Here is a 26,145-nt window from a genome sequence, read left to right on the forward strand (position 1 = left end):
TAGCATTCGCTGGCTGGGGAATTCTGGGAGTTGAAGTCCAAATATCTTCAAGTTGCCAAGGTTGGGAAACACTGCTCCAGACTATACAGATGGAGTTCATGAAGTCTTTCCTGATAAGTTTTATGCTTGAGACCTTCCATCATTTTTCTAGCCCGTCTTTGGACCCGTTCACTTTGATCCATCTCTTTTTGTAGGTGAGGTCTCCAGAACTGGACACAGTCTTCCAAATGGGGTCTCACCAGCATAGTTCCCTCTAAGCTGAGCAGTGAGCAATCGCTCACTTAAAAATCATCATCAACTCAGAGTTTTCCAAACCTGCCCAGAAGCCGAGAGGGAAAGAGTGAGAGGGAAGGAGAGAGAGAGGAAGAGAGAGAAACAGATAGAAAAAAGAGAGGAAGGAAAAGAGAAAGAAAAAGAATGGGAGTAAGGAAGAGAGAAAGAAAATCAAAATCTAGTTTGAAACTAGCTCAACTATTTAAGTGGCATTTTGATATTGATAGAGTTGCCCTATTATGAGCTCACTGTTATAGACACACAGTACAGTATTTTATTTTGAAATTCTCTGAGGCAAAACAGGGTGGTTTTTTTATTTGTTTTTGTTTGTTTGTTTGTTTGTTTATTCATTCATTCATTCATTCATTCATTCATTTATTTATTTGTTATTTCTGTGCCGCCCAGTCCCGAAGGGACTGCCGTTCAGACACTATACTTTTCCGCCCACCCCCCAAAAAAATTAGAGGGAACACTGCTCACCAGGGCTCTATACAGCGGGATCCTTAGGCATCCTGGGAGTTTGAGTCCACATGTCATAGAAGAGCCAACTTTACCTACCTCACATATACTTAAATGTTTTGATCGTGTCCCCCCCTTTCCCTTCAGTCCTCCGGACTGTACAGATTGATTTCATTCACTCTTTCCTGATTAGTTTTATGCTTCAGACCTATGAATTAAATTTTAAAAAGTGTTATGGCTAACATGTTGTAAGACACCTTGAGTCTAAGGAGAAGGGCGGCATAAAAAAAAAAAAAGAATAAATAAATAAATAAATAAATAAATAAATAAAGTAAAATAAAATAAAATAAAAATAAAAATAAAAATAAATAAAAATAAACCTGGGGTAGGCTGCCGTTCTTGTCCGGCGGTGCAAAAGGCCTACAATTGTGATTCCTACCTCCCGCACCACAAGAGTGCGTTTGTGGTGCCTTAACTCCCATCTGGAAATTGAAGGAGGCGGGAAGGTCATATTTAATTCATTGTTCCTATTGGGAGGGGAGGGGGTTGTGGTGCTTTTTTTTTCCCCCTTAAACCGTCCTGCTGGAACTGCAGCATTTCTCAGCTGCAGAGAAATGCAGTTCTGGACATGTTAGCTGGCTGCGCAGTTCACTGCAGTCTCCTGCAGGTTGGGGGGGGGGGGAGTTGCAAAGCTTCCGGACCCACTGGCTCATTGCTTGAAGAGGCTTTTGGAGGTCAAATGGGCTTTCGCAGTTCCTAAAGAAGGACAGAGAAATTTAGCGCTAGCAATGCAAGGTGGTCCATCATGTATTGGGGGCTTTAATGCTCTGCACAAAAATTGGCTTGTTCTGGCCGGCAAGCCACAGTTGAAGGAATAATTTCTTAGGAAAGTCCATTATTATTATTATTTATTTATTAGATTAGTATGCCGCCCCTCTCTGAAGACTCGGGGCGGCTCACAGCAACAAAACAATACAAATCCAATAGTTAAAAACATTTAAAAACCCTTAATATAAAAACAATCATACATCTCCTACAGACCAGGCGTAAAGCGGAAGCGGCCCAGGAGAATCAATTTCCCCATGCCTGACGACAGGGGTGAGTTTTGAGGAGTTTGCAAAAAGCAAGGAGGGTGAGCGCAATCCTGATCTCAGGGGGGAGTTGATTCCAGAGGGTCGGGGCCACCACAGAGAAGGCTATTCCCCTGTGTCCCGCCAACCGACATTGTTTCGTCAACGGGACCCGGAGAAGGCCAACTTTGTGGGACCTGACCGGTCGCTGGGATTTGTGCGGCAGAAGGCGGTCCCGGAGATATTCTGGTCCGATGTCATGAAGGGCTTTATAGGTCATAACCAACACTTTGAATTGTGACCGGAAACCGATCGGCAACCAATGCAGACTGTGGAGTGTTGGTGTAACATGAGCATACCTAGGGAAGCCCATGATTGCTCTTGCAGCTACATTCTGCACGATCTGAAGTTTCCAAACACTCTTCAGAGGTAGCCCCATGTAGAGAGCATTACAGTAGTCGAGCCTCGAGGTGATGAGGGCATGAGTGACTGTGAGTAGTGAGTCCCCGTCCAGATAGGGCCGCAACTGGTGCACCAGGCGAACCTGGGCAAACGCCCCCCTCGCCACAGCTGAAAGATGGTTCTCTAATGTGAGCTGTGGATCGAGGAGGACGCCCAAGTTGTGGACCCTCTCTGAGGGGGTCAATAATTCCCCCCCAGGGTGATGGACGGACAGATGGAATTGTCCTTGGGAGGCAAAACCCACAGCCACTCCGTCTTATCAGGTTGAGTTTGAGTCTGTTGACACCCATCCAGACCCCAACAGGCTCCAGGCACCGGCACATCACTTCCACTGCTTCGTTGACTGGACAATGCATTGTGGCTTTGTCCAGTGGTTAAATCAATCCCAATTTGCACTGAAGCTCAGCTTCTCCTGCGAGGAATCGGTCCCCCGCCCCATTAAATAAAAGAGAAATGAATCTGAACCAGCAGTTTTTAAGAAGATGCTGAATAACCTGACAGTCAGAACGGTTGATCTGTGGAACTGCCTGCCTCCAGAAGTTGTGAATGCTCCAACACTGGAGGTATTTAAGCAGCTGTTGGATAACCATTTGTCTGAAATAGTGTAGGGTTTTCCTGTCTAAGCAGGGGGTTGGACTAGAAGACCCCCAAGTCCCCTTCCAACTCCGTTGTTGTTGTTATTACTGTTGTTGTTGTGGTTGTTGTTGTTATTATTATTATTATTACATTCACAAAAAGCAGTAATACACAGCAAACGAGATTTATATGTTGGATTTTGTATCACAATATCACAAGTCGAACACTTCCGAAGTGACTAGGACTGTGTGATGTATTATTATTATTATTATTATTATTATTATTATTATTATTATTATTATTATTACAACATTCACAAAAAGCAGTAATACACAGCAAATGAGATTTATATGCCGGATTTTGTAACACAATATCACAAGTCGAACATTTCCCAAGTGACTAGGACTGTGTGATGTATTATTATCATGGTTGTTGTTATTATTATTTTCACAAAAAACAAAAATACATAGCAAATGAGATTTATATGCTGAAATAATAATTATTATCATTATTATCATTATCATTATCATTATTTATTTATTTTATTTATTTATTTATTAGATTTGTATGCCGCCCTTCTCCAAAAACTTGGGGCAGCTGATTATCATCAGTGTTCCCTCTAATTTTATTTGGGGGTGGGCGGAAAAGTATAGTGTCTGAGCGGCAGTCCCTTCGGGACTGGGCGGCACAGAAATAATAAATAAATAAATAAATAAATAAACAAACAAACAAACAAAAACAAAAAAACCACCCTGTTTTGCCTCAGAGAATTTAAAAGTAAAATACTGTACTGTGTGTCTATAACAGTGAGCTCATAATAGGGCAACTCTATCAATATCAAAATGCCACTTAAATAGTTGAGCTAGTTTCAAACTAGATTTTGATTTTCTTTCTCTCTTCCTTACTCCCATTCTTTTTCTTTCTCTTTTCCTTCCTCTCTTTTTTCTATGTTTCTCTCTCTTCCTCTCTTCCTCTCTCTCTCCTTCCCTCTCACTCTTTCCCTCTCGGCTTCTGGGCAGGTTTGGAAAACTCTGAGTTGATGATGATTTTTAAGTGAGCGATTGCTCACTGCTCAGCTTAGAGGGAACTATGATTATCATTATCATCATTATTATTATCATTATTGCTCCAATTGGCCTTTGTCCACACAACGTTCCTTAAAGGTAGGTCTGGGAATCCTATCTTTAAGCGTGGTCCCACTTATTCCCTGTAGGATAAAGTTACAGGGGCTACCTTGGTTCGTAGCACGTGTCTGGCCTGTGTTTGACGTCCACAGAGCTGGACTTAACAATGCACTAGACCACAATGAGGTAGAGTTGTCTTAATAGCAAACGGGAACTCAGCTAGTTATGCCAGTTCCTCAAATGCTTCTTGTAGAAATAGCATCAGAAGAAAAAAGAATGAAGAAGAAAAAATATGAAGAACTAGAAGACCTCTAAAATCCTTTCCAACTCTGTTTTATTACTATTACTATTACTGTGTTGTTGTTGTTGTTATTATTATCATCATCATCATTATTACTATTTATTTTTGTTGTTGTTGTTATTATTATTATTAGTAGTAGTAGTAGTAGTAGTAGTAGTAGTAGTAGTAGTAGTAGTAGTATAATATTTGATTTGATAAATAAAATTAAGTTTATTGGAAACTTAAATTAGGGGCCTCTCCCACCAACTGGAAGGCGCTCCCCCCCCCAGCTCCCCCAACCACCCAATCCCATAATCTCCTCAAATCACCCGGGATTCGATTCCCATAACCCTTTACCCAATATGCTGGTGGATGATGGGACTTGGAATTCCATACCTGCGTCTGGTTGGGAAGCTCTTGTGAGGATACTTTCATGTTGGGCCCGAGTTGAGACTTGGCGGCCGCTGGGGGAAAAAAACCCACGTAAACATAAATTCGGATGAAAATTAAAAATAAAATAAAATAGGAACAAGGACGACTAACTTCTTCCGCCCGCCCGCTTCGCAATCGGCCACTCCGGCTCGACGCGAACCGTAAGCTTAAAAAAAAATTTTTCCTCCCCTCCCATTGGGAAAAGAAGAGGCGGAGCTGGCCGAGCCGAGAGAAAAGCGAAAGAGGAATCTCCGCGTCGGCGCCCGTCTCCCGTTTCCCGGATTCTGCCTTTGGGCTTCTCCCAACGCTTGCTTGGAGGGAGGTGAGTGGGTCTCGTCCCGCGTGGGCCGGCGGCAAAATTGCAAGGGGGGGGCAAGACGAGCTCCCCGAGAGGGGAGGGGGCCTCCTGCGCCGTTTCCCCCTTGCAAACCGCACATCCGAGCGTGCAATTATGCAATTGCGATTTTTGCAATTTGCATTTTTTGCAATTTGCAAATAATAATAATAATACTGTAATATAAAGGAAAAAAGGGACCTTTTGCGGCTGTAGTTCGACGGGATCCGGTCGCTTCCGCCTTGCCAGCTTTGCCAGATCGGCTTGCACTGGTAGGCGCCTCTGCTAGGGAGACCCAAATGGGAAAGGGGAGGGAAGGATGGGGTGGTATAGATTTTAGGGGGGGGGTCTCTCTGTGGTTGGGTGCTCTCCCCCCAATTTTTCCTTCCGGGTTTGCACCTTAGATCTGCCTCCCTTCCTGGGCTGGGAGAGGCCCAGAGAATCCAAGATCTGCCCCCCCCCCCCACACACACACACACCAAACCTTTCCTTAGATTTGCACCTGCAAAAAACCCCAAAACCCCATCCACACTGTATTTGTCTTTTGAAACATGGTCATTTCTTTCCCCAAATCTAGGAATTGCACCCTCTCCAATTGTAGATGGAAATTGTGTGTGTGTGTTCTGTATGTGTATTCCACCTTCTCCAAAAATAATAATAATAATAATCATGGCTGGAAATTGTGTGTGTGTGTAATGTGTGTGTGTATTCTACCCACTCCAAAAATAATAATAATAATAATCATCATCATCATCATGGCTGGAAATTGTGTGTGTATTTTGTATGTATATTCCACATATTCCAAAAATAATTAATAATAATAATAATCATGGATGGAAAGTGTGTGTGTGTGTGTGTGTGTGTGTGTATTCTGTATGTGTATTCCACCCTCCAAAAATAATTAATCTTGGATGGAAATTTTGTGTGTGTGTGTGTATATTCTATATGTGTATTCCACCTTCTCCAAAAAGAATAATTAAGAATAATAATTGTGGGTGAAAATTTTGTCTGTGTGTGTTGTGTGTGTTCTGTATGTGTATTCCACCTTCTCCAAAAAGAATAATTAAGAATAATAATTGTGGGTGGAAATTGTGTGTGTGTGTATTCTGGTTTCTATGAGAAATCTTGATGGGTAAAATACAAGCACCGTGGCGTATTCCATTTAATAGGTCAGCAATTAACCCAGCCATCCTGTGGCATATCCTGCTTGGATTTATTTGAACATTCAGCAGAAAAGTGTGGCTGTCTCCCAGGATGGTGTTTGGGCAAGACCGAATCAACTGGTTTTTCTGCTCAGCTGGCAATGGGGAGGGAGCCAAAATTTCCAGTTTCAGCAAAAAAAACAAAAAACGCAGAAGAAACCAAACCGCCCCCAAATTTTACCCAGATTTCCAAAATCACCCTCTGGTTCCAAGCAAGAGATGCTTCAAGGTAGCTGGCTCTTGCAAATCTGGTTTGTGGAAGGCATATACTACAGCTTGCCTGGGCTAAGCCAAACCCCCCCCCTCCCTTTTCTAATATTGTGGGGTTGGGAATTGTGGTGAAGCAGGTTCTTGTGCCAAAACGGTCGGTCTGTCTGTATCTTTCTTTCTTTCTTTCTTTCTTTCTTTCTTTCTTTCTTTCTTCTTTCTTTTCTTCCTTCCTTCCTTCCTTACATCTCTCTCATTCCTTTCACTTTTCTCTCTCTTTTCCTCCCCTCCTTCCTTCCTTCTCTCCTTCCCTGCTTGCTCCTTCCTTCCTTCTCTCCCTCCCTCCCTGCTTTTTTCCTTCCTTCCTTCCATCCACTTGCATGCAACTGTCACTCTCAACCTGCAGTGCAAAAGGCACCTTTTAAATCCTGTGTCTAATGCCAAAGTTGGTGCCCAACCCTTTTGCTGGCTCAGTCTAAAATTATATATACTGTAGATACAGTTTTATATTCCATTATACATACATACAATACAGTACAGTACGGTATATTACAGTACAGTACAATATAATATAATAATGTGTTGTATGTTATATTATGTTATATCATATTGTATTATATTGCATTATATTATATTAATTTTATCAATCATATCATCAATTAGAATAACAGCGTGGGAAGGGACCTTGGAGGTCTTCTAGTCCAACCCCCTGCTTGGGCAGGAAACCCTACACCACTTCAGACAAATGGTTATTCAACATCTTCTTAAAAGCTTCCAGTGTTGGAGCATTCACAGCCTCTTGAGGTAAGTTGTTCCATTGATTAATATTAGAATGGAGTGGAGTGGAACGGGACGGAACATAGCATAGCATAGCATAGCATAGCATAACATAACATAACATAACATAACATAACATAACATAACATAACATAACATAACAAATTTTAGACCGAGCCAGCAAAATGGTTTCCATTAGACATCAGATTTAAAAACTGCCTTTTTTGCTGAAGCGCCTTTGTTTGTGTGTTTGTATGTGTGTGTGTGACTTTTCTCCACATTCAGCAATTGAAGTGGGGGGGGGGGAACAACACACCAGTGTATCCAAGTTGCAAAGACAGGCTGGTTTCTGGGTCAGCTGGTGAAAAGAACCAAAGGGATTAGATTTTGCATAGCAGCTTAACCCAGCAACCGTAAACAAGATTCAATTCAACGCAGCGGCTCCCAATCTTGCTGGCTACAAGCAGCGGCAATGGCGGGATGGATGGTTTGGGGTGCTTTTGCACAAAAGACGTTTTAGTGGGTTCACAAAGTTGCCTGATGCTTGTGCGGGCCAGTTGCCAATGGGCCACAGTCCAGTATCGGACCAGGGATTGGGTGACCCCTGATCTAACTAAGCCTCTTTTCCACATGTAGCCAGTGAGTTTTTTACTGATCTGAGTTAAAACGTGTTGTGTGAACCCAGCCTAAACCAGTGACTGGACTCTCTTAACTGCTATTTAATCCATCTCTTTTCTTGGCTTTTGAGAAGGCAGTTTCTGCACCAGGAAATGCTGATTTATTTATTTTTAATCTAGGGTAATTTTTGTTTGACTAACCGTTGGACGGTTGGAGTGTTGGAGTGTTATCCTCGCTGGGTAAAACCAGCTTATCGAACGAGGAAGTATTAATAGCCAGTTTCTCCGTAAGGCTGATAAACTAGGCCTTTGCGCAAATTCAAAATACAGTACATATAATATGCAATTAGAGGAAGGAGAGATTTGGATTGAGCCTTAGTGGAGGGGTTGGCAACCTCCCGGACAGGTAACAAAAGTTTGGACCTTAGTTAGTAGGAGATGATCCTGCCTTTCATTTCTTACTTCACATCTGAGGGTAGAGCGAGAAGCAATGGGTGGAAACTAAACAAGGAGAGAAGCAACTTAGAACTAAGGAGACATTTCCTGACAGTCAGAAGTTGCCATAGGTGGCATGTGGAGCCATATCTGAGGGCTAGTAAGGCATTGCCCTGTGTCAACTCTAACTAGCTGATTTTCAATCTTAGGGAATGCCCTTTCACACACACCCTCACCCCCGGAAGCTTTAGAGAAGCTTCTCTGAAGCCCCGGAGCACAAAAAGCCATTCAATGGGCCAACCAGATGTTCAGAAAAATGGACAGCCATTGTGCTGGGGGGGTTTTACACTCCGGAGGGTACAGGGAATCTTCCTAACTTTCTGGAGTGCAAAAAACAGCACAATGAAAGTTCGGAAAATGCACTTCCTGTTTGCAAATTGTACGGTTTTTTGCACTGCGGGGCTTCAGGAAACTTCCCTGAAGCCCCGGAGGCAAAAAAAAGTCATCTAACGGAAAAACTGGGAGTTCGGAAAAATGCACTTCTGGTTTGCCGTTGTGCTGTTTTTTGCACTCTGGAGGCTGCAGGGAAGCTTCCTGGAGCCACGAAGTATGAAAAACAGTCCAACGAGCAAACCAGAAATTCGGAAAATGGACTTCCAGTTTGCCCGTTGGACTATTTTTCGCACTCCAGGGCTTCAAGGAGCTTCCCTGAAGGCTCCGGAGTGCAAAAAACAGCACAACGGGCAAACTGGAGGTCTTGTTTTTCCGAACTTCCGGTTTGCACATTTGGCTATTTTTTCACTGTCATGGGCTTCAGTAAGGCCTGTGCGCATGAGAGGGGACAGGGGGGGGCAGTTGTGTGCATGTGCAGGGGGCAGCTGGGGGGGTTGTGCATATGTGGTGGTGGGAGGGATTTGGTGTGGGGACCTGCGCATATGCTATCACGCACACACACACCTTTGGCACACGAACCAAAAAAGGTTCGCCATCACTGTGATGGGGCTTTCGGTTAGGAGAGGTAAAGAAAAAAGGACGCTGTGTTAGGAGGAGACTCTGGTGGTTTTAAAATGGGGCAAAATACCACTTAGCTCCCACGTTTAGTGACAGAAATGTTGGGCTCCATTTGTGGTCGTAAGTCGAGAACTCCATGGAAAGGAAAAGGGATGAAAAAAAGAGAATATAAGTAGTGAAGGACTCATATTCCTGCTTTGTCCATTCCTAAAAATGTTTCTGGGCGCGATGAGTATCTTTTTTGCACCACACTTACCAACAAATGCAGTTTGCTTAAAAATATCTCAATAAGCTGCTGTGGCCTGGAGGTGGAGCGCTTGCCTCACAAATCAGGAGGTTGTGAGTTCTATGCTAGGTAGAAGCAGATGTTAGGACTCCCACTTGGGCAGGGGGGTTTAGACTAGGTGGGCCGCAGGGTCCCTTCCAACTCTGTTAAATCTTTACTCGGAGCCAGCGATGTGAAATCGTATTGTTGCCTCACCGGGTACAAAGTTGATATTGAAATAGGCCGAAGCCTTACGCAAATTCTAATTTTTTTCCTCCCCGACTTTTGAAAAAGACTTCATATCGCATTCCTTTTCTTTCCCAGCCTGACGCCGCTGTCGAGATGCTTTTGAAACAGACCCTCGCCGTGATTTTGCTCTGGGGCATTTTCCCTGCCGAAACCAGGGGATCTCGTGGACACATTTCTGTTGTCCTTCTGGGCGCCAATGGCGATTTGGCCAGAAAATACCTGTGGCGGAGCTTATTCCAGCTTTACGCCGACGAAGTGACGAACGGGCACACGTTCACTTTCTATGGGGCCGATCGGAAAGACCCCGACGTTGGGCGAAAACTGGTGTTCGATCACTTGAAAAACCTGGCCTGCTCGCCGGAGGTGGCGCCGAACCGATGTGCGGTGCTCAAGGACCAGTTCTTGAAATTAACGGAGTACCACCGACTCAAAAGTGAGGAAGACTACGCCGATCTCAACCAGGGCATCAAAACCAGCCTCGCTCAGGAAGAACTTGTGGAAACCGGCCGTATCTTTTACCTGTCCGTGCCGCCATTCGCCTACGCCGAAATTGCCCGGCATATCAACAGCAGTTGCAGGCCGCCTTCCGGTGCCTGGTTGCGTGTGGTGCTGGAGAAACCTTTCGGCCATGATTTGTTGTCTGCACAACGGTTGGCACAGGAGCTTGCCACGGTCTTCCACGAAGAGGAGATTTACCGGGTGGATCACTACCTCGGGAAGCAGGTGGGGAGAATCTTAAACGTGGTTTGAACGATCCACCGCAACATCAGGGTGGAAATAGAGGAGGGATCCTGGTTTCATTGACAGGGAACGCAGCAGCGGTGTGGGTCACTTTTTAAGAGGGCTGGCTCTGGCTGAGATGTCTAGAGGGGTTGGCATTCAGCACCCATCATCCCCAACCAGAAGTCTTTGTAAGGCGATTAATAACTTTTATCGTACAGTGGTACCTCTACTTAAGAACTTAATTCGTTCCGTGACCAGGTTCTTAAGTAGAAAAGTTTGTAAAAAGAAGCCATTTTTCCCATAGGAATCAATGTAAAAGCAAATAATGCATGCGATTGGGGAAACCACAGGGAGGGTGGAGGCCCTGTTTCCTCCCAGGAGATTCCTAGAGAGGCCCCATGGAGGCTTCTCCCCGCCTTTTCCGGTTATAGTTTCAGAGGCTCCGGTTTGTAAGTGGAAAATGGTTCTTGAAAGAGGCAAAAAATATCTTGAGCACCCGGTTCCTATCTAGAAAGATTCGTAAGTAGAGGCGTTCTTAGGTCGAGGTACCACTGTATTTATTTCTTTGAAGCCCTGGAGTGCAAAAACCGCACAATGGGCAAACCGGAAGTGCATTTTTCCAAACTTCTGGTTTGTCTGTTAAATGATTTTTTTTGCCTCTAGGGCTTCAGGGAAGCTTCCTGAAGCCCAGGAGTGCAAAAACCGCACAATGAGCAAACTGGAAGTGCATTTTTCCAAACTTCTGGTTTGTCCGTTAAATGATTTTTTTTGCCTCTGGGGCTTCAGGGAAGCTTCCTGAAGCCCAGGAGTGCAAAAACCGCATAATGGGCAAACCGGAAGTGCATTTTTCCAAACTTCCAGTTTGCCCATTGTGCTGTGTTTTGCACTCCGGAAAATTAGGAAGCTTCCCTGAACCCTCCAGAGTGTTAAAAAAACCCCAGCAGTTCCCAAACTTCCGGTTTGCCCCTTTGGGCATTTTTTTCACTTACCAGGCTTCAGAAAGGCCTGTGCCCATGCGCGCAGGGGGTGCGCATGCGTGGGGGGCAGCGAAAGGATTTGGGCTGGAGTTGACATAGGGCAATGCCTCGCGTGTCCTTCGATATGTGTGTCACAGGGTCGCCATCACTGCTATACGCCATGCCAGATAACCGGTCAACGTCTTTTTTGACCTTCTTAGAGTAGGAAAATGAGGGCGGTTTTATTTAACGTGGGGTTACCTCCTCACGCTCGCCAGCTAACCCACTGCAGTTGTGTGCAGGGGGGAGGGAGAATGTGTCAAGGAGTGAGTATGCAAAAAACGACAGCTTGGGAAACCAAAGCACCCTGCCAGGAATCCCAAGGTTGTCGCTTCAGTTTTGTCGAGTAAGGTGTTCTGTTTCAGCCTCCCATCTCTGCTTTTGGCTGCTAAATTCTGAAATTTCCACACAGGGCTTTTAATTTGATAAGCTGGCAGTAAAGTGTGCAATTTTCACTCCTCTAGCCCCAGTTCCCCCTTCCTCTGCCCCCCCCCCAACTCCAGTTTGAGAAGGATCTATTATCCTGCAAGGCAGGGAATAATAAACAGATGAGAATGGAAAGATATTTTATTTATTTGTTTGACATCTATGCCACTTAATCCCAGTGGGACTCATATTAGGATGTTAGAGAGAAAGATCTTGTCTAGAAATTGGATAATTTGTCTTCCACGAGGGGGCCCAAAATTGAGATTTTCCACGGCTGTAGAAATCTAAAGACAGCGGGACCTCTGAGTCTGTGCAGAGTGCATTTAGGATGAAAGGGAGGGGTTTCTTGGGTAGAGCTATGGGGAAATGCTACAAAAGCTAGACATTTTCACTTATTTGACTTATATGCCGCCCAATCCCATGGGACTCGGAAAAGTAAAACTTTAAAGAGTTTTCTCTTTTCTCCAAATGCACATCTATATTTTTGTCCTCGATTTATAACGGTTCGCTTAGTGGCCATTCAAAGTTAACAACAGCACTGGGGAAAGCGATTTACGACCATTTTTCAGTCAGCATCCCCAGGATCACGTGATCAAAATTTGGATGCTTGGTGACTAATTCACACCTACAACCATTTTTCACACTTTGCGACCGTCAGCAGCATCCCTATATGGGTCACCCGATCAAAAATTTCAGGTGCTTGGCAACCGACTCGTATTTACGATGGTCGCAGGGGATCCCGCAATCTCCTTTCGCGACCTCCCGACAGTGGGGAAGCCAGATTCACTTAGCGACCAGGTTGCTAACTTAAGAACTGCCATAATTCACTGAACAGCCGAGCTGGTTAAAACGGGAGAAAAGCCATTTAACGAACATCTCACTTAGCCACAGAAATGTTTTTTGGCTCAATTGAGGTCGCAAGTTGAGGACTGCCTCCGATGGAGAAATTTACCTTCCTGGATGTTTGAAGGGAGCGCCTAATTAATTAATCAGGATCCAATTAAGTATATTTCCGATGGGGGAATTTGGAAAATACTCAAAATACAAATTTCATGCAGGTTGAACCAAACGCAACATCTGTTAGGAAGGCGCAATCCGCAATTTGGGGCTCTGCTTTGATTAAATCTTTCATTAAATTGCAGATCGGATTAGATCTTTGATTTAGTCACTCTCACAGTCACTCACGCCCTCATCACCTTGAGGTTCGACTACTGCAATGCTCTCTACATGGGGCTTCCTTTGAAAAGTGTTCGGAAACTTCAGATCGTGCAGAATGCGGCCGCGAGAGCTATCGTGGGGCTTCCAAGATCTGCCCACGTTTCGCCAACACTCCACGGTCTGCACTGGTTGCCGATTAGTTTCCAGTCACAATTCAAAGTGTTGGTAATGACCTATAAAGCCCTACATGGCATCGGACCAGAATACCTCCGGGACCGCCTTCTGCTGCACGAATCCCAGCGGCCAATCAGGTCCCACAGAGTTGGCTTTCTCCAGGTCCCATCGACTAAACAATGCCGTTTGGCGGGACCCAGGGGAAGAGCCTTCTCTGTGGAGGCCCCGGCCCTCTGGAATCAACTCCCCCCGGAGATTCGAATTGCCCCTACCCTTCCCGCCTTGAAGACCTATCTATGTCGCCAGGGATGGGGTGAATAACTATCTCTTCCCCCACCACCACCTTTTTTCCTGACTGTAATATATGAGAATGGTGTGATTGTGCAGTATGATTACTTTTAATATCTATGGGTTTTAAATGTCATTTTTTAACTTTATTGGATTTGTATTTTATGTATTGTATTGTTGTTGTGAGACGCCCTGAGCCTTCGGAGAGGGGTGGCATACAAATCTAATAAATCTTAATCTGAATCTTAGTCAAATCACAAAATGGATCGGGGTTGGGTCTCTCAGAACTTCGGCACAATTTGTTGGCAACACCCCCCCCCCAAAACACCGATGGCGAACCTTTTTTTGGTTCACGTGCCAAAAGGAGGTGTGGGCATGTGTACTAGGACGCGCACATGTGCCCACGCCCATTCGCTCCCCCCTCACGCATGTGCCCCCACATATACACTGCCCCGCGCATGCGCACAATCTCCCCTGATCCCCTGTGCATGTGCACAGGCCTCACATGAAGCCTGGGGTGGTGGAAAAAAACGGGTATACCGGAAGTTTGGAAAAACGGACTTCTGGTTTGCCCATTGTGCTGTTTTTCACACATCTGGGAAGCTTCCTGAAGCCCCAGAGTGCAAAAAATGGCACAACAGGCAAACCGGAAGTTCGGAACTTCCGGTTTGCCCATTTTTGCACTCTAGACCTTCAGGGAAGATTCCCTGAAGCCTCCAGAGGGCGAAACGGCCTTCACCAAGGCCGGGAATCGGCTGGTTAATGCACACATGCGTGCTGGAGTGGACGCAGGGCAGCGCTTTGCATGCCCACAATTATGACGCCTCTTGCCACCTGTGGCACATGGGCCATATTTTCGCCATCACGGGCCATATTTTCGCCATCACGGCCCTAGAAGATAGTGGGGTCTCTCCGATGTGTTTTTAATTCCCCCTGGCAAAAAAAAATTGGGTTCCCACAAATTTTTTCCCCTTCTTCTCCCCCTCTTGAAGGCGGTGACTCATATTTTACCCTTCCGGATTCAAAACCGAAAAAAATTGGACCCGCTCTGGAACCGTCATCATGTGGAACGCGTGGAAATTGTTCTGAAAGAGACCCTGGATGTCAAAAGTACGTCAGTATCAATTTGGGGTTGGGGGGGGGAGTATCAGAGAGCGGTAGACTTAACGACGGAGATTGTGATGAGCGCTGGTGAGACCCCATTTGGAATATACTGTGTCCAGTTCTGGAGACCTCACCTCCAAAAAGGTATTGACAAAATTGAACAGGTCCAAAGACGGACTACAAAAATGGTGGAAGGTCTCAAGCATAAAACTCATCAGGAAAGACTTCATGAACTCAATCTGTATAGTCTGGGGGACAGAAGGGAAAGGGGGGAGATGATCGAAGCATTTATATATGTGAAAGGGTTAAATAAAGTTCAGGAGGGAAGTGTTTTTAATAGGAAAGTGAACCCAAGAACAAGGGGGCATAATCTGAGATGAGTTGGGGAAAGATCAGAAGCAACGTGAGAAAATATTATTTGACTGAAAGAGCAGTAGATGCTTGGAACAAATTTCCAGCAGATGTGGTTGGTCAATCACAGTAACTGAATTTAAACATGCCTGGGATATACATAGATCCATCCTAAGATAAAATACAGGAAATAGTATAAGGGCAGACTAGATGGACCAGGAGGTCTTTTTCTGCCGTCAATCTTCTATGTTTCTATGATTTTTTTATTAACGCAAATGAATTCTCCGCAAGCAATGCTGATTTCCAATTTTATTTTTTATTTTTTTCGGACGCTTCTGGCTTTACATGCTGAAGTTCCCCTCAAGTGTTCAATTTTTTTTTTTTTTTTTTCCCGTTTAAGTTTGGTAGCCCAACTTCCTTCTGCCTTCAGCAATTCCTTAATGTCTTTAAAAAAAAAAAATTCTCTCAATCCAGGAATAATCTTTCTTAGCAGCCCCAAAATTCCCCGACAGCTGCAAAAACAGTCCCAAGTCTTATTAGGCGGCCTTTTAATTTATTTTATGCATGTCGGTTGCTTTCCACTATCGAATGGAATTCCAGCGGCCTGAGTCCGTGAGAGGATTTCCTGTCTGATGGTGGAAATCAGGCTTTTATTATAAACCATGAGGACTAGTGGCTTAACCCTAATTACACAGGAAGAGCCGTAGCTGCAGCGTCTTCATTGGGCGCACAATGAAAATCCTACGGAGAGACAGCTTGGGAAACCTCGGAAAGTCACTGTTGTGGGTTAAAATGCACAATGCTGCTATCTTCCCACGCCCGGCACCTGTCACTCACTCGATGTTAGCTACCGTTCATTTTTTTCCCCCTGCAGACTCAGAATTGTGCTTGGGCTGCGCACAGTGCCAGCAACGCATTATGTTATTAAAAGTGACAATTTTCCATTTGCTAAAATAATCATTTTAAACTTGGGTTTTTTGTTGTTGTGGCTGGGGAAGGAGGAAGAAATTTCTTGGTGCGTCGCGCACTGTTTTTGCTCGTGCGAGAGCTCGTTTGTTAAAGGACAGGAATAGGTGCCGTGCGTTAGCTGGCAGTAGAAGCCCTTAAATGTTCTTCCTTTTTCTTTGGAGTTGGGAAAAGGTGGTTCAGCAAAAATCTGACTTTTTTCTCTTCCTACGAAGCGGTCTTAACCAAAAGTGATTTTTTTTCTTGTCCTCTTTCTGAAGGACACTGTGCCACCAGGAAAGCCTTAACTCCCCAATTGTTCGCCCCCTGGGATTGTTATTTTTCACTCCAATCACATATACAAAATGAAATATTGAATTTGCATTACAATAAATCATTTTAGAATTTTCGGTATACATAATCTAACCAATGCTTTACATTTGACATCTGGACAGAAATAATTACTCAAATTTCTTATAAGATATTTAAAAAGATATTAGCTAATACACTTTTCAGGCTGTTTCTAATCTTAATTACATCTAATTAATTAGGCCATTGTGCTTCAGTTTTCTCCATGTATCCTCAATATCAATGTTCATGTATGTTTCTTAACCTTCTCATAATAAATGCCCTTTAAAAGATTTTAAAAAACAAGAAAAAAGAGCAAAAATTTCAGATTACATCCAGCAGTTATTTTCCTTTAAAATTCAATCTAGCCCTTACTAAGAAAAAATTATAACAATTTTATGGAGGGGGGGGAAATCCAAATAATGTATCACAAATATCACCACAGACCAAATTAACAAACCCAATTCATAATCATTCCTTTTAATAGGTAAATAAAAAAATAAATAAGTAAAAAAAGAAAAATTGAAAAGAAAAATAAAGAAAAAGGGGGGGGAAGAGAAGGGGAGAAAAAAGAAGAACTGAAAAAGAAAGGGGAAAAAAGCAAAAAGAGAAAAATATATTTCTCCTTTTTCTTGCATATATTCCAGAAAGAACCCAATATGATTATCATACTCTATGGAATTTTATGGCTCAAAAATAAGCCAATAAAATCCTCCAACCTACTCTAATTCATATCACTATAAACCTAGTATAATCCCCTCTGGATTTGTTGTGGGGGGTGCGCACGCCCATCGGCGTGAGATTTGGCTCCTGCACATGCGCAGCAAGCGAAATATCGCATGGGGAAGTTCTTGCCTGCGTGATTTCATCGATTTTGGCAAGTTCTTTGTTTCCGCACATGCGCAGAACCGGCAGAATCTCGCGCACGTGAGCATCCTTGCATGAGATTTTTCTTGCTGCGCATGCGCAGGAGCAAAATCTCATGCAGGCACGCATCAGGGCAGCAGTGATGCCTACGCATCGCAATTTCCGCCACCGGAACCACGATCGCAGCCAGACCGGCTACAAACCATTACTGCCCCTGACTAGTTTCTTGGTCTTTACTGAGCTAAATGACCTTTGGGGTTTCCATCCTTTAAGCAGGGATGGGCCTAAGTACTGTAGTCCTTTGAGCAAGAGGCCACCAGGTGATCCCACATTAGGCTAGGGTGCAGAGGCCCAAGAACCATCCAGGAAGAGAATTGAGGTGGTGGGACGGTTAATAACATTGCCTCATTTGCTGAGTGGGTTGAATAATTTTTGCCAGGACTTGCTTAAGTGTGGAAAAGCTTTTAATTCGGTAGATTACTGTATTTTTCAGAGTATAAGACACACTGGAGTATAAGACACACCTTAGTTTTGGGGAAGGAAAATAAGGAAAAGAATCTGCTTACCAAGTATTCATCTGGCTAGGGTCCTTAGCCAGCACATTATTTCATCCCCTGGTTAGAGCTTTAAAAAAAATTTATTCAGAGAGAGTAACAATGAAGGAGCTTGCAGGTCAGTGAGAGCTGGGAACATCATTAGCACCTGGAAAGAAACATTCGGAGTAAGTAGAGCAATGGGGAAAAAATACTCTGCAAAGACTTAGGGCTTGGAAAACATCCTTCACAGAGAGTAACAATGAAAGAGCTTGCAGGTGGGTAAGAGCTGGGAACATTGTTAGCACCTGGTTAGGGCTGGAAAAAAATTTATTCGGAGCAAGTTAGAGCAATGGGGAAAACCCTGGAAAGTCTTAGGGCTTGGAAAACATTCTTCGCAGAGAGTAAGAATGAAAGAACCTGCAAGCGGGTAAGAGCTGGGAACATTGTTAGCACCTGGTTAGGGCTGGACAGAAACTTATTTGGAGCAGGTTAGAGCAATGAAAAAACCCTGCAAAGACTTTGGGCTTGGAAAATATTCTTTGCAGAGAGAAACAATGAAAGCCTGCAAGGTAAGAGCTGGGAAGATCGTCAGCAGCTAGTTAGGGCTGAACAAAAACCTACATTCATAGTGTAAAACACATCCAAATTATCAGCCTCTTTCAGGGAGGAAAAGGGTGTGTCTTACACTCTGAAAAATACGGTAATTGATCAATTCATCTCAATGTAATTTTGGCTCTGTGAGGGCAATTCTCATGGCTTTGGTTCCTTCTTTGGTCAGATCGCACGGAATTTTACGAACAGTACGGGGTCCTTCGCGATATCCACCAGAACCACCTGACCGAAATCCTGATGTCTCTCGCCATGGAATTGCCGGTGAACCTCACCAATTCGGACGAAGTCCTCCGGAGAAAGCTTGAGGCTTTCTCTTCCTTGCGAAGCTTGGAAAAAAACAGCGCTGTGATTGCCCAGTACGAGGCGTATGGCGCCCACGTGAGGGAGGAGCTTCAGAAGGGGCAGGACTTTTTCACCAAGACGCCAACGTTCGCAGGTAAATCTTGACACCCAAGGCAGGGGTGGGGTCTCACCACAGGGTCTGCCTTCTACAGATCCGGTCGGCCAAAGAACACTGATTGGCGGGATCGCATGGGAGGGCCTTCTCAGTGGTGGCGCCATCTTCTGGAATCAGCTCCCCCCCGGAGATTCTCACTCCCCCCAATCCTCCCCGCCTTCCGTAAGAGTCTTAAGACCCATGTCGCCAGGCTTGGGGCAATTAGGCCTCAGCCCCCTGGCCAACGGAATGAGATATATATTGTATGACTGAACTAGTATGATTGTTTTTAAATATTGGATTTTTAGATTGTAATTTTAGATTTACAGTGGTACCTCTACTTAAGAACTTAATTCATTCTGTGACCAGGTTCTTAAGTCGAAAGGTTTGTAAGTAGAAGCAATTTTCCCCATAGGAATCAATGTAAAAGCAAATAATGCGTGCAAACCCATCAGATAAGAAATAAAAGCTCAGAATTTGGGTGGGAGGAGGAGGAGGAAGAGGAAGAGGAGGAGAGTCGCTGCCAAAGGAAGAAGGGGAGGGGAATCAAAAACATCCAAAACTTTAAGGCTTAAAAAAAAAGAAGAAGGGCTCTGAGGCGGTGAGGAGGAGCACGCGCCTCCAATACACCCGGCACGAGGCCGCCTCCCATACACTGCGCCAGAGAGAGAAACCCAAGTGGGCAAGAGGGGGAGCGCCACCGAAAGGCTCCTCTGGCAGCCTAGAAAAGCCCGAGATGGTCAAGATTAAAGGGGGAATGGCAGGGAACAGGCCGGGCCTTTATGCCGCTCTCAAATTTCCTGGGAAATTTTTCCGGGGTCGGGTTTGTAAGTGGAAAATGGTTCTTAAGAAGAGGCAAAAAAAATCTTGAACATCCAGTTCTTATCTAGAAAAGTTCTTAAGTAGAGGCATTCTTAGGTAGAGGTACCACTGTAATTAGATTTGCCATATTGTTACATATTATATGCTGTTAGCCACACCCGAGTGCTCGGAGAAGGGCAGCATGCAAATCTAATTAATAATAATAATAGTAATAATAATAATAATTTATTAGATTTGTATGCTGCCCCTCTCCGAAGACTTGGGGCGGCTCACAACACAATAGCAATACAATATAGATACAACTCTAATGTCAAAAATGGAAAAAACTAATTTAAAAATACATTATAAAAACTTATCTATTACACAGTCATACACACTCAGTCCAAAATAAATAAATTTTTATGCCACCCAATTCCAAATGGACTCTGTGCAGCAAATAATAATAGAATAATATAAAACGTAGCTACAGTATAGACGAGAATAAAAACGCTATTAAAAATACATTAGTATCCCTACAAACCATACATACTGTCAGTCATTCATGGCTGTGTCAGGGTGATCATTTAAAAGAAGAGCCAGGTTTTATTTAATTTACTTACTCACTCACTCGCTCACTTATTTATTTATTATTTTTATTTATATGCCGTTCACTCCAAAACGGGCTCAGAGCAGCCAACAGCAATCATGAACACAACAGCAATAAAAAGCAGTAAAAATATAATAACAAAATCAGCAATGCAATAAAAAAGAATAATCTCATTTAAAAAAACATACACACTCGCAGTCAATCCTAATTCCAGGCCTGCCGGAAAAGCCAGGTCTTAAGGGCTTTCCGGAAGACCGGGAGAGAGGAGATAGTGTGGATCTTGGGGTGGGGCAGTTGATTCCATAGGGTCGGAGCCGACACAGAGAAGGCTCTTCCCCGAGGTCCCGCCAACCGACATTGTTTGGCAGACGGGACCTGGAGAAGGCCGACTCTGTGGGTGCTTACTGGGGCTTGTAGTTAGCACCCGTTTGGAAAGCTTGGGTTCAGTTGAGCAGAAAGGTTATTTTTGCCTGGAAAAATTAGGGCTGCGATTCATCACCCGTATTTTTAATCTTCGAGGCTATACAGCCTCCATAGGGCCTGTCTAGGAATCTCCTGGGAGGAAACAGGGCTGGAAAAGGAAAGGGAGAAGCCTCCGTGGGGCCTCTCTAGGAATCTCCTGGGAGAAAACGGGCGGAAAAGGCAGGGAGAAGTCTCCATAGGGCCTCTTTAGGAATCTCCTTGGAGGAAACAAGACTGGAAAAGGCAGGGAGAAGCCTCCGTGGGACCCCTCTAGGAATCTCCTGGGAGGAAACAGGGCTGAAAAGGGAAGGGAGAAGCCTCCATAGAGCCTCTCTAGGAATCTCCTGAGAGGAAACAGGGCTGGAAAAGGCGGGGAGAAGCCTCCGTAGGGCCTCTCTAGGAATCTCCTGGGAGGAAACAGGGCCTCCACCCTCCCTGTGGTTTCCCCAATCGCAGGCATTATTTGCTTTTACATTGATTCCTATGGGAAAAATTGCTCCTTTTTACAAACTTTTCTACTTAAGAACCGGGTCACGGAACGAATTAAATTTGTAAGTAGAGATACCACTGTAATCTATAACTCCCGTGCACCTGGTCTTCCCCGCCTTGGTGGGCAAGTTGTGCTTCTATGGGTCAGTAGCCAACCATTCTCTCTTATTACTTTAGGGGTGCTAGTTCACTTGGACAATCTACGCTGGGAAGGGGTACCTTTCGTCCTGATGTCCGGCAAAGCCCTCGACGAACGGGCCACCTACCTCCGCATCCTGTTCAAAAACCGGGCGCACTGCGTCCAGGCCGAGAGCACCCGGGAGTCCGGACCCAGCCACTGCAAGCCGAAACAGATCATCTTTTCCATTCTGCATGGCGAGCTGAATTCCCCTGCGATTCTCGTCAGCCGCAATCTCTTTAAGCCCGCCGTGCCCCACGGTGCCTGGAAAGAATTCCCAAATGACCAGCAACTGCACCTTTGGGGGCAAAGTCTCTCCGATTATCATGTCTACGTCCCCGCAAACGAGCGGGATGCTTATTCCTTCTTGATCTCTGCGATCTATCATGGGAGAAAGGAATCCTTCATCACCACAGAGAATCTGCTGGCTTCGTGGGCGTTTTGGTCTCCGTTGCTGGATCAGCTGAGCGGCGAATCGCCCCGCCTGTATCCTGGCGGCCAAGAAAACGGGGCCCTGTTGGATTTCAAAATAGTTGGCCAGGAAGTGGCTTTCCTAGTGAGAGAGACGCTGGCGGTGATTAACGCCGAGGATAAACACAACGCCGACAGATTCCAGACCCTGCTGTCCACTTTTCGGGAGAGCCGTTTGGTTACCGCTTGGGCCGATGACCTCATCGGCCGCCTGGCGTCAGACATAGAAACCACGGCTCTCGACGCCATCCGGAAACGTGGCGAGTTCCACTTGGCACTTTCCGGCGGCTCAAGCCCCTTGGCCTTGTTCCGGCAACTCGCCAGCCACCGTTACACCTTTCCGTGGAAGCAGACTCACTTGTGGATGGTGGACGAGCGCTGCGTCCCGCTCGCTGATCCGGAATCGAATTTCGGCCACCTGCACGAACACTTGCTCCAACATATCCGGATTCCTTATTTCAACCTCCATCCGATGCCGGTCCATCTCAACCGGAGACTCTGCGTAGAAGAGGACCGCGGGACGGAGCTGTATGCTAACGAGATTGGGGCCTTGGTGGGCAACTCCAGCTTCGACCTGGTTATTCTAGGAATGGGCACCGATGGGCACACGGCGTCTCTCTTCCCCAACTCGGCCGGCTTGGAGGGGAATAAGGACATCATCTTCGCCGAGAGCCCCACGAAACCTCACCAGCGCATGAGCGTCACTCTGGCGCTTATCAACAAAGCCCGGCAGGTGTCAGTCTTAGTGCTGGGCAAAAGTAAACATGAGACGGTTTCTATTGTCAGCCGGGCAGGGAACGAGCCCCGGAAATGGCCGATATCGGGCGTGATGCCCCCAAAAGGCCAAGTCTCCTGGTACATCGACTACGAAGCTTTAATGGGATGATTTTTCTGAAAATGTGGGTCGCCCCCCTTCAACTAACCTGGCATTTCTCCTCAGAAATCCTTCAGTGGGTGGTGTGAAAATCGTCTGAGGGATGAATTGAGGGAGAGAGAAAAAATACTCCGCCATTTTAATTTTTTTTTTAATTACTTAATGGAGCCCCCTCGGGCTAGGCTGTTTTTCTTTTCATTAAACTATCTTAATAACAGCCAGCCAGGTTTTTTTTTCCACCACCCAGGAAGTGGTCTGCTTCCCTGTTTGCCAGAAGCTGTGGTAGCCAGTGTAAGCTTCATTTGAAGCAACGTGCGAGGATGGTTGGCCGCTTCCTCCTGCCTTATTAACTTTTCTAATTCTCGTTAATTGAGCCATTTGAAATGGCATTCATTACCACACCTTGTGGCGCTGAGTTCCACCGGCTAAGATTGGCCTCTGGAACATTTTGCCGTCGGGAATATTTTTTTCAGTTCTTTTCTACCTTCCTGGTCAAAGGATGATTTGGCCATGTGCCTCAGTTTCCCCCTCTGGCAGTTATTTAAACAAACTACCTCACAGAAATACGTACAGTTCAACCCCATGTTAAAAAATATATACTGCTCAAAAAAAATAAAGGGAACACTTGAACAACACAATATAACTCCAAGTAAATCAAACTTCTGTGAAATCAAACTGTCCCCTTAGGAAGCAGCACTGATTGACAATCAATTTCACCTGCTGTTGTGCACATTCAACTTTGTACAGAACAAAGTATTCAATGATAATATTTCATTCATTCAAATCTAGGATGTGTTATTTGAGTGTTCCCTTTATTTTTTTGAGCAGTTTATATAGTCTGCAAGATATCTGCTTCCAGAAATTCAGTTTTGGGAATAAAATTAAGCAAACTGATTTTGGGGGATATCAGTGTTCAGCTGTGGGGTCTAATATAGAGATTTTTGCTCCTTTTGGGGATGGACAAAGGCAGTTTGGTTTTGGCTTGTAGAGCTTGGGCTGAGTTTAAAAAGCTGCAAATCTAAGCCAGGGGTTTGCAACCTTAAACACTCAAAAACACACAACGTCCCCACAGAAAAGAAAACACCAGGAGCCACAAAACCAGGATGGCCATGGCAGCGAAGGCCTGCCGTCTTCGGCACTATAGGTGCATCCTCATCCACGCGAGATTTGGCTTCTACGCGTGCCTAGCAAGCAAAATTTTGTGTGAGGCCGCGCGCACACGAGTGAAATTTCGGCAATTTCCGGAAACAAAAATCTGGCAAAAATCACCCAGGGGGAAAGGCATTTTAAAATTCCCTGATATTTCCCTCACATTTCCATGTAACTTGTGATCTAGTCAAGGCGCAGCTGTAGATGACGTCACACCAAACGGCTAAGCCATGGAGAAATATTGGTAGGTGAGGAAGCAAGTTGTGGCCACAGTTATGCTCATTTTGGCTTGATTCTGCCAGGCAGCGCAATCAGTTTTGTTTTGTTTTAACATGATTTCCCCCTGACTTTTAGACATTTTAATTTTGTTACGTATTTTCCCCTGATTTATTCTGGTTTTTTTCACGCATTCCCTGATAATTCCCTGATATTTCCTGAACCGTCAATTTCCCTGATAATTACAATTCTGCTCTGGCGCGGAGGTTTTTATCTTGCGATCTGGTTTTGATTTGGCTAAGTGGGGGGGTGTCGGGGGTGGAGGAAATAGAGAAATGTAATTTTACCAGTAGGTGGTGCCCTTTCGTAATTTTTAGAATTTTTTATTTTTCAGGATACAATTTTTTTTGCACAAAAAACCCACACACCAGCAACAGAACTATGCTAGAATTTTTTTAAAAATGAGACAAATCATGTTTGCTTTTTCTGATTTTTAACTGGAGATGATTGATGAATTGTTGCCATAATAAAATAGAATAATATTAGAATTGTAGAATCATTGCAATAATAGTAATTATTAATAATAATTAATTGAGAATAATAAATCTATTACAATAATAGAATTATTGCAATAATTAAAAGTGCCTTAAGGAGCTATATCCTGCTAGGGTGTTTTCAGGCTTGGCCACTTTAAGGGGTGTGGACTTCAACTCCCAGAATTCTCAAGCCAGCCTGGGGAATTCTGGGAGTTGAAGTCCATGTCCCTTAATGTGGCCATGTTTGAGGGGGGGGGGGGGACCTCTGATTGTGATTTTCAATACTACTGTTAATATTTTTAAATGAAATCTTCCTGTTTTGTCCCAAAGGATCGATGTGCAGTATTTATACAATTAATATAATTAAAAATTTAATATAATTTTTTTAAAAAAATGGTAAAAGAAAATTGTAATAAAATCGATTGGCTCTTGCATTCGCCTGGCTTTGCTCTTGGGGTTGGGGTTGGGGTAGACTGTCTGCAGCCAAGGAGGCTCTGTTTGGGGTCCTTGCAATTATGGGTCACTTCCATTCCAACTAAGCTGTGTGTGTGTGCATGTAATTGTGTTTCGCTTTAAAGCAAGCCAGCTGTTGTGTGTCTCCAGTGTATGCAAAAGCCGGTGGAGTGTTAGCGTGGGCGGTTGCGTAGTTTTGACCCCAAGTCTAGCTTGGGGCGAAAATGAAAACTTTTCAGAAAAGGACTTAGAAGGTCAGCCAAACGCTGTTTCCTTGAGTCGGATTGGCAGCTGTTGGTGGCTCAACGCGTAGTGTTGTCGGCCACGCAGGAACACAACAAGATTGCGTGGGTACAGAACGGAACACAACTGCTGGAAGATAAGCAGGAACAAACCCATTTGTGCCGAAGACAAAGCAAGAGACCATTTGTGACGCGCAGGGGAAAAGGTTGGCTAATAACAGTGGTACACAGCCTCGCTCTGTTGATGCCCCATCCATAAAATGGGAAGAATCTACACTGCTCAAAAAAATAAAGGGATCACTTAAAAAGCAGAATATAACTCCAAGTCAATCAAACTTCTATGAAATCAAACCGTCCACTTAAGAAGCAACGCTGACTGACAGTCAATTTCACATGCTGTTGTGCAAATGAAATACTCAATGAGAATATTTCATTCATTCAGATCTAGGATGTGTTATTTGAGTGTTCCCTTTATTTTTTTGAGCAGTATATTTCCACTTCCTCTGCCAATTGGTTTACGAGCTGATCCCCATCTGAAGCAGTCCTGGAATTTCCCATTGGCTTTAATATGGGCAGATAGACTGCCTTGGACCATGGAGGTTTTGCTAAAAGAGAGCAGCCTGGAAGTTTGCTAAGTGTTCTCTTGTGTGTGTGTGTGTGTGTTTGTGTGTGTATGTATGTGTGTGTGTGTGTGTGTGTGTGTGTGTGTATATATATATATGTATATGTATCAAATGTTTTTAGCTGAAATTTTTTAAAATTAAGGGAGACTAGGATGGTACCATTTCGGCCTTGTTCTGGCCTCATCAGCTAGCCACACCCTTCCTTACTGGGATTCGATCTGGCAGCCTAGCAGTTGAGCCACCAGACCTATACAGTGATCCCTCGATTATCGCGAGGGTTCCGTTCC

At 44.6% G+C, this 26,145-nt stretch overlaps 1 protein-coding gene across 2 annotated transcripts; it reads left to right on the forward strand.

The window, feature by feature from the left end:
- Positions 1 to 4,917: 4,917 nt before the first annotated feature.
- H6PD (hexose-6-phosphate dehydrogenase/glucose 1-dehydrogenase) lies at positions 4,918 to 24,974 on the forward strand. 2 transcript variants are annotated; one of them, XM_070759236.1, is made up of 6 exons: positions 4,919 to 4,998; positions 7,083 to 7,223; positions 9,849 to 10,496; positions 14,551 to 14,668; positions 18,488 to 18,757; positions 21,294 to 24,974. In XM_070759236.1, the coding sequence occupies exons 3-6, from the start codon at positions 9,867 to 9,869 to the stop codon at positions 22,649 to 22,651; spliced, it is 2,376 nt and encodes a 791-aa protein (XP_070615337.1). In that variant the 5' UTR covers positions 4,919 to 4,998; positions 7,083 to 7,223; positions 9,849 to 9,866; the 3' UTR covers positions 22,652 to 24,974. The 2 variants fall into 2 exon arrangements, with proteins under 2 accessions (XP_070615338.1, XP_070615337.1); XM_070759237.1 differs by lacking the exon at positions 7,083 to 7,223 and having other exon boundaries at positions 4,918 to 4,998.
- The last annotated feature ends 1,171 nt before the right edge of the window (positions 24,975 to 26,145 follow it).

Source organism: Erythrolamprus reginae, chromosome 8, assembly GCF_031021105.1.
Source record: "Erythrolamprus reginae isolate rEryReg1 chromosome 8, rEryReg1.hap1, whole genome shotgun sequence".
In the NCBI taxonomy this organism is placed as follows: Eukaryota; Metazoa; Chordata; class Lepidosauria; order Squamata; family Dipsadidae; genus Erythrolamprus; species Erythrolamprus reginae.

Excerpts from the sequence above, each read along its gene's own strand:
- H6PD (XM_070759237.1), top strand. The coding sequence starts at position 9,867 with ATGCTTTTGAAACAGACCCTCGCCGTGATTTTGCTCTGGGGCATTTTC. Across the intron at positions 10,497-14,550 it reads ATCACTACCTCGGGAAGCAG|GCGGTGACTCATATTTTACC; the intron begins GTGGGGAGAATC and ends CCCCTCTTGAAG. Across the intron at positions 18,758-21,293 it reads CAAGACGCCAACGTTCGCAG|GGGTGCTAGTTCACTTGGAC; the intron begins GTAAATCTTGAC and ends TTATTACTTTAG.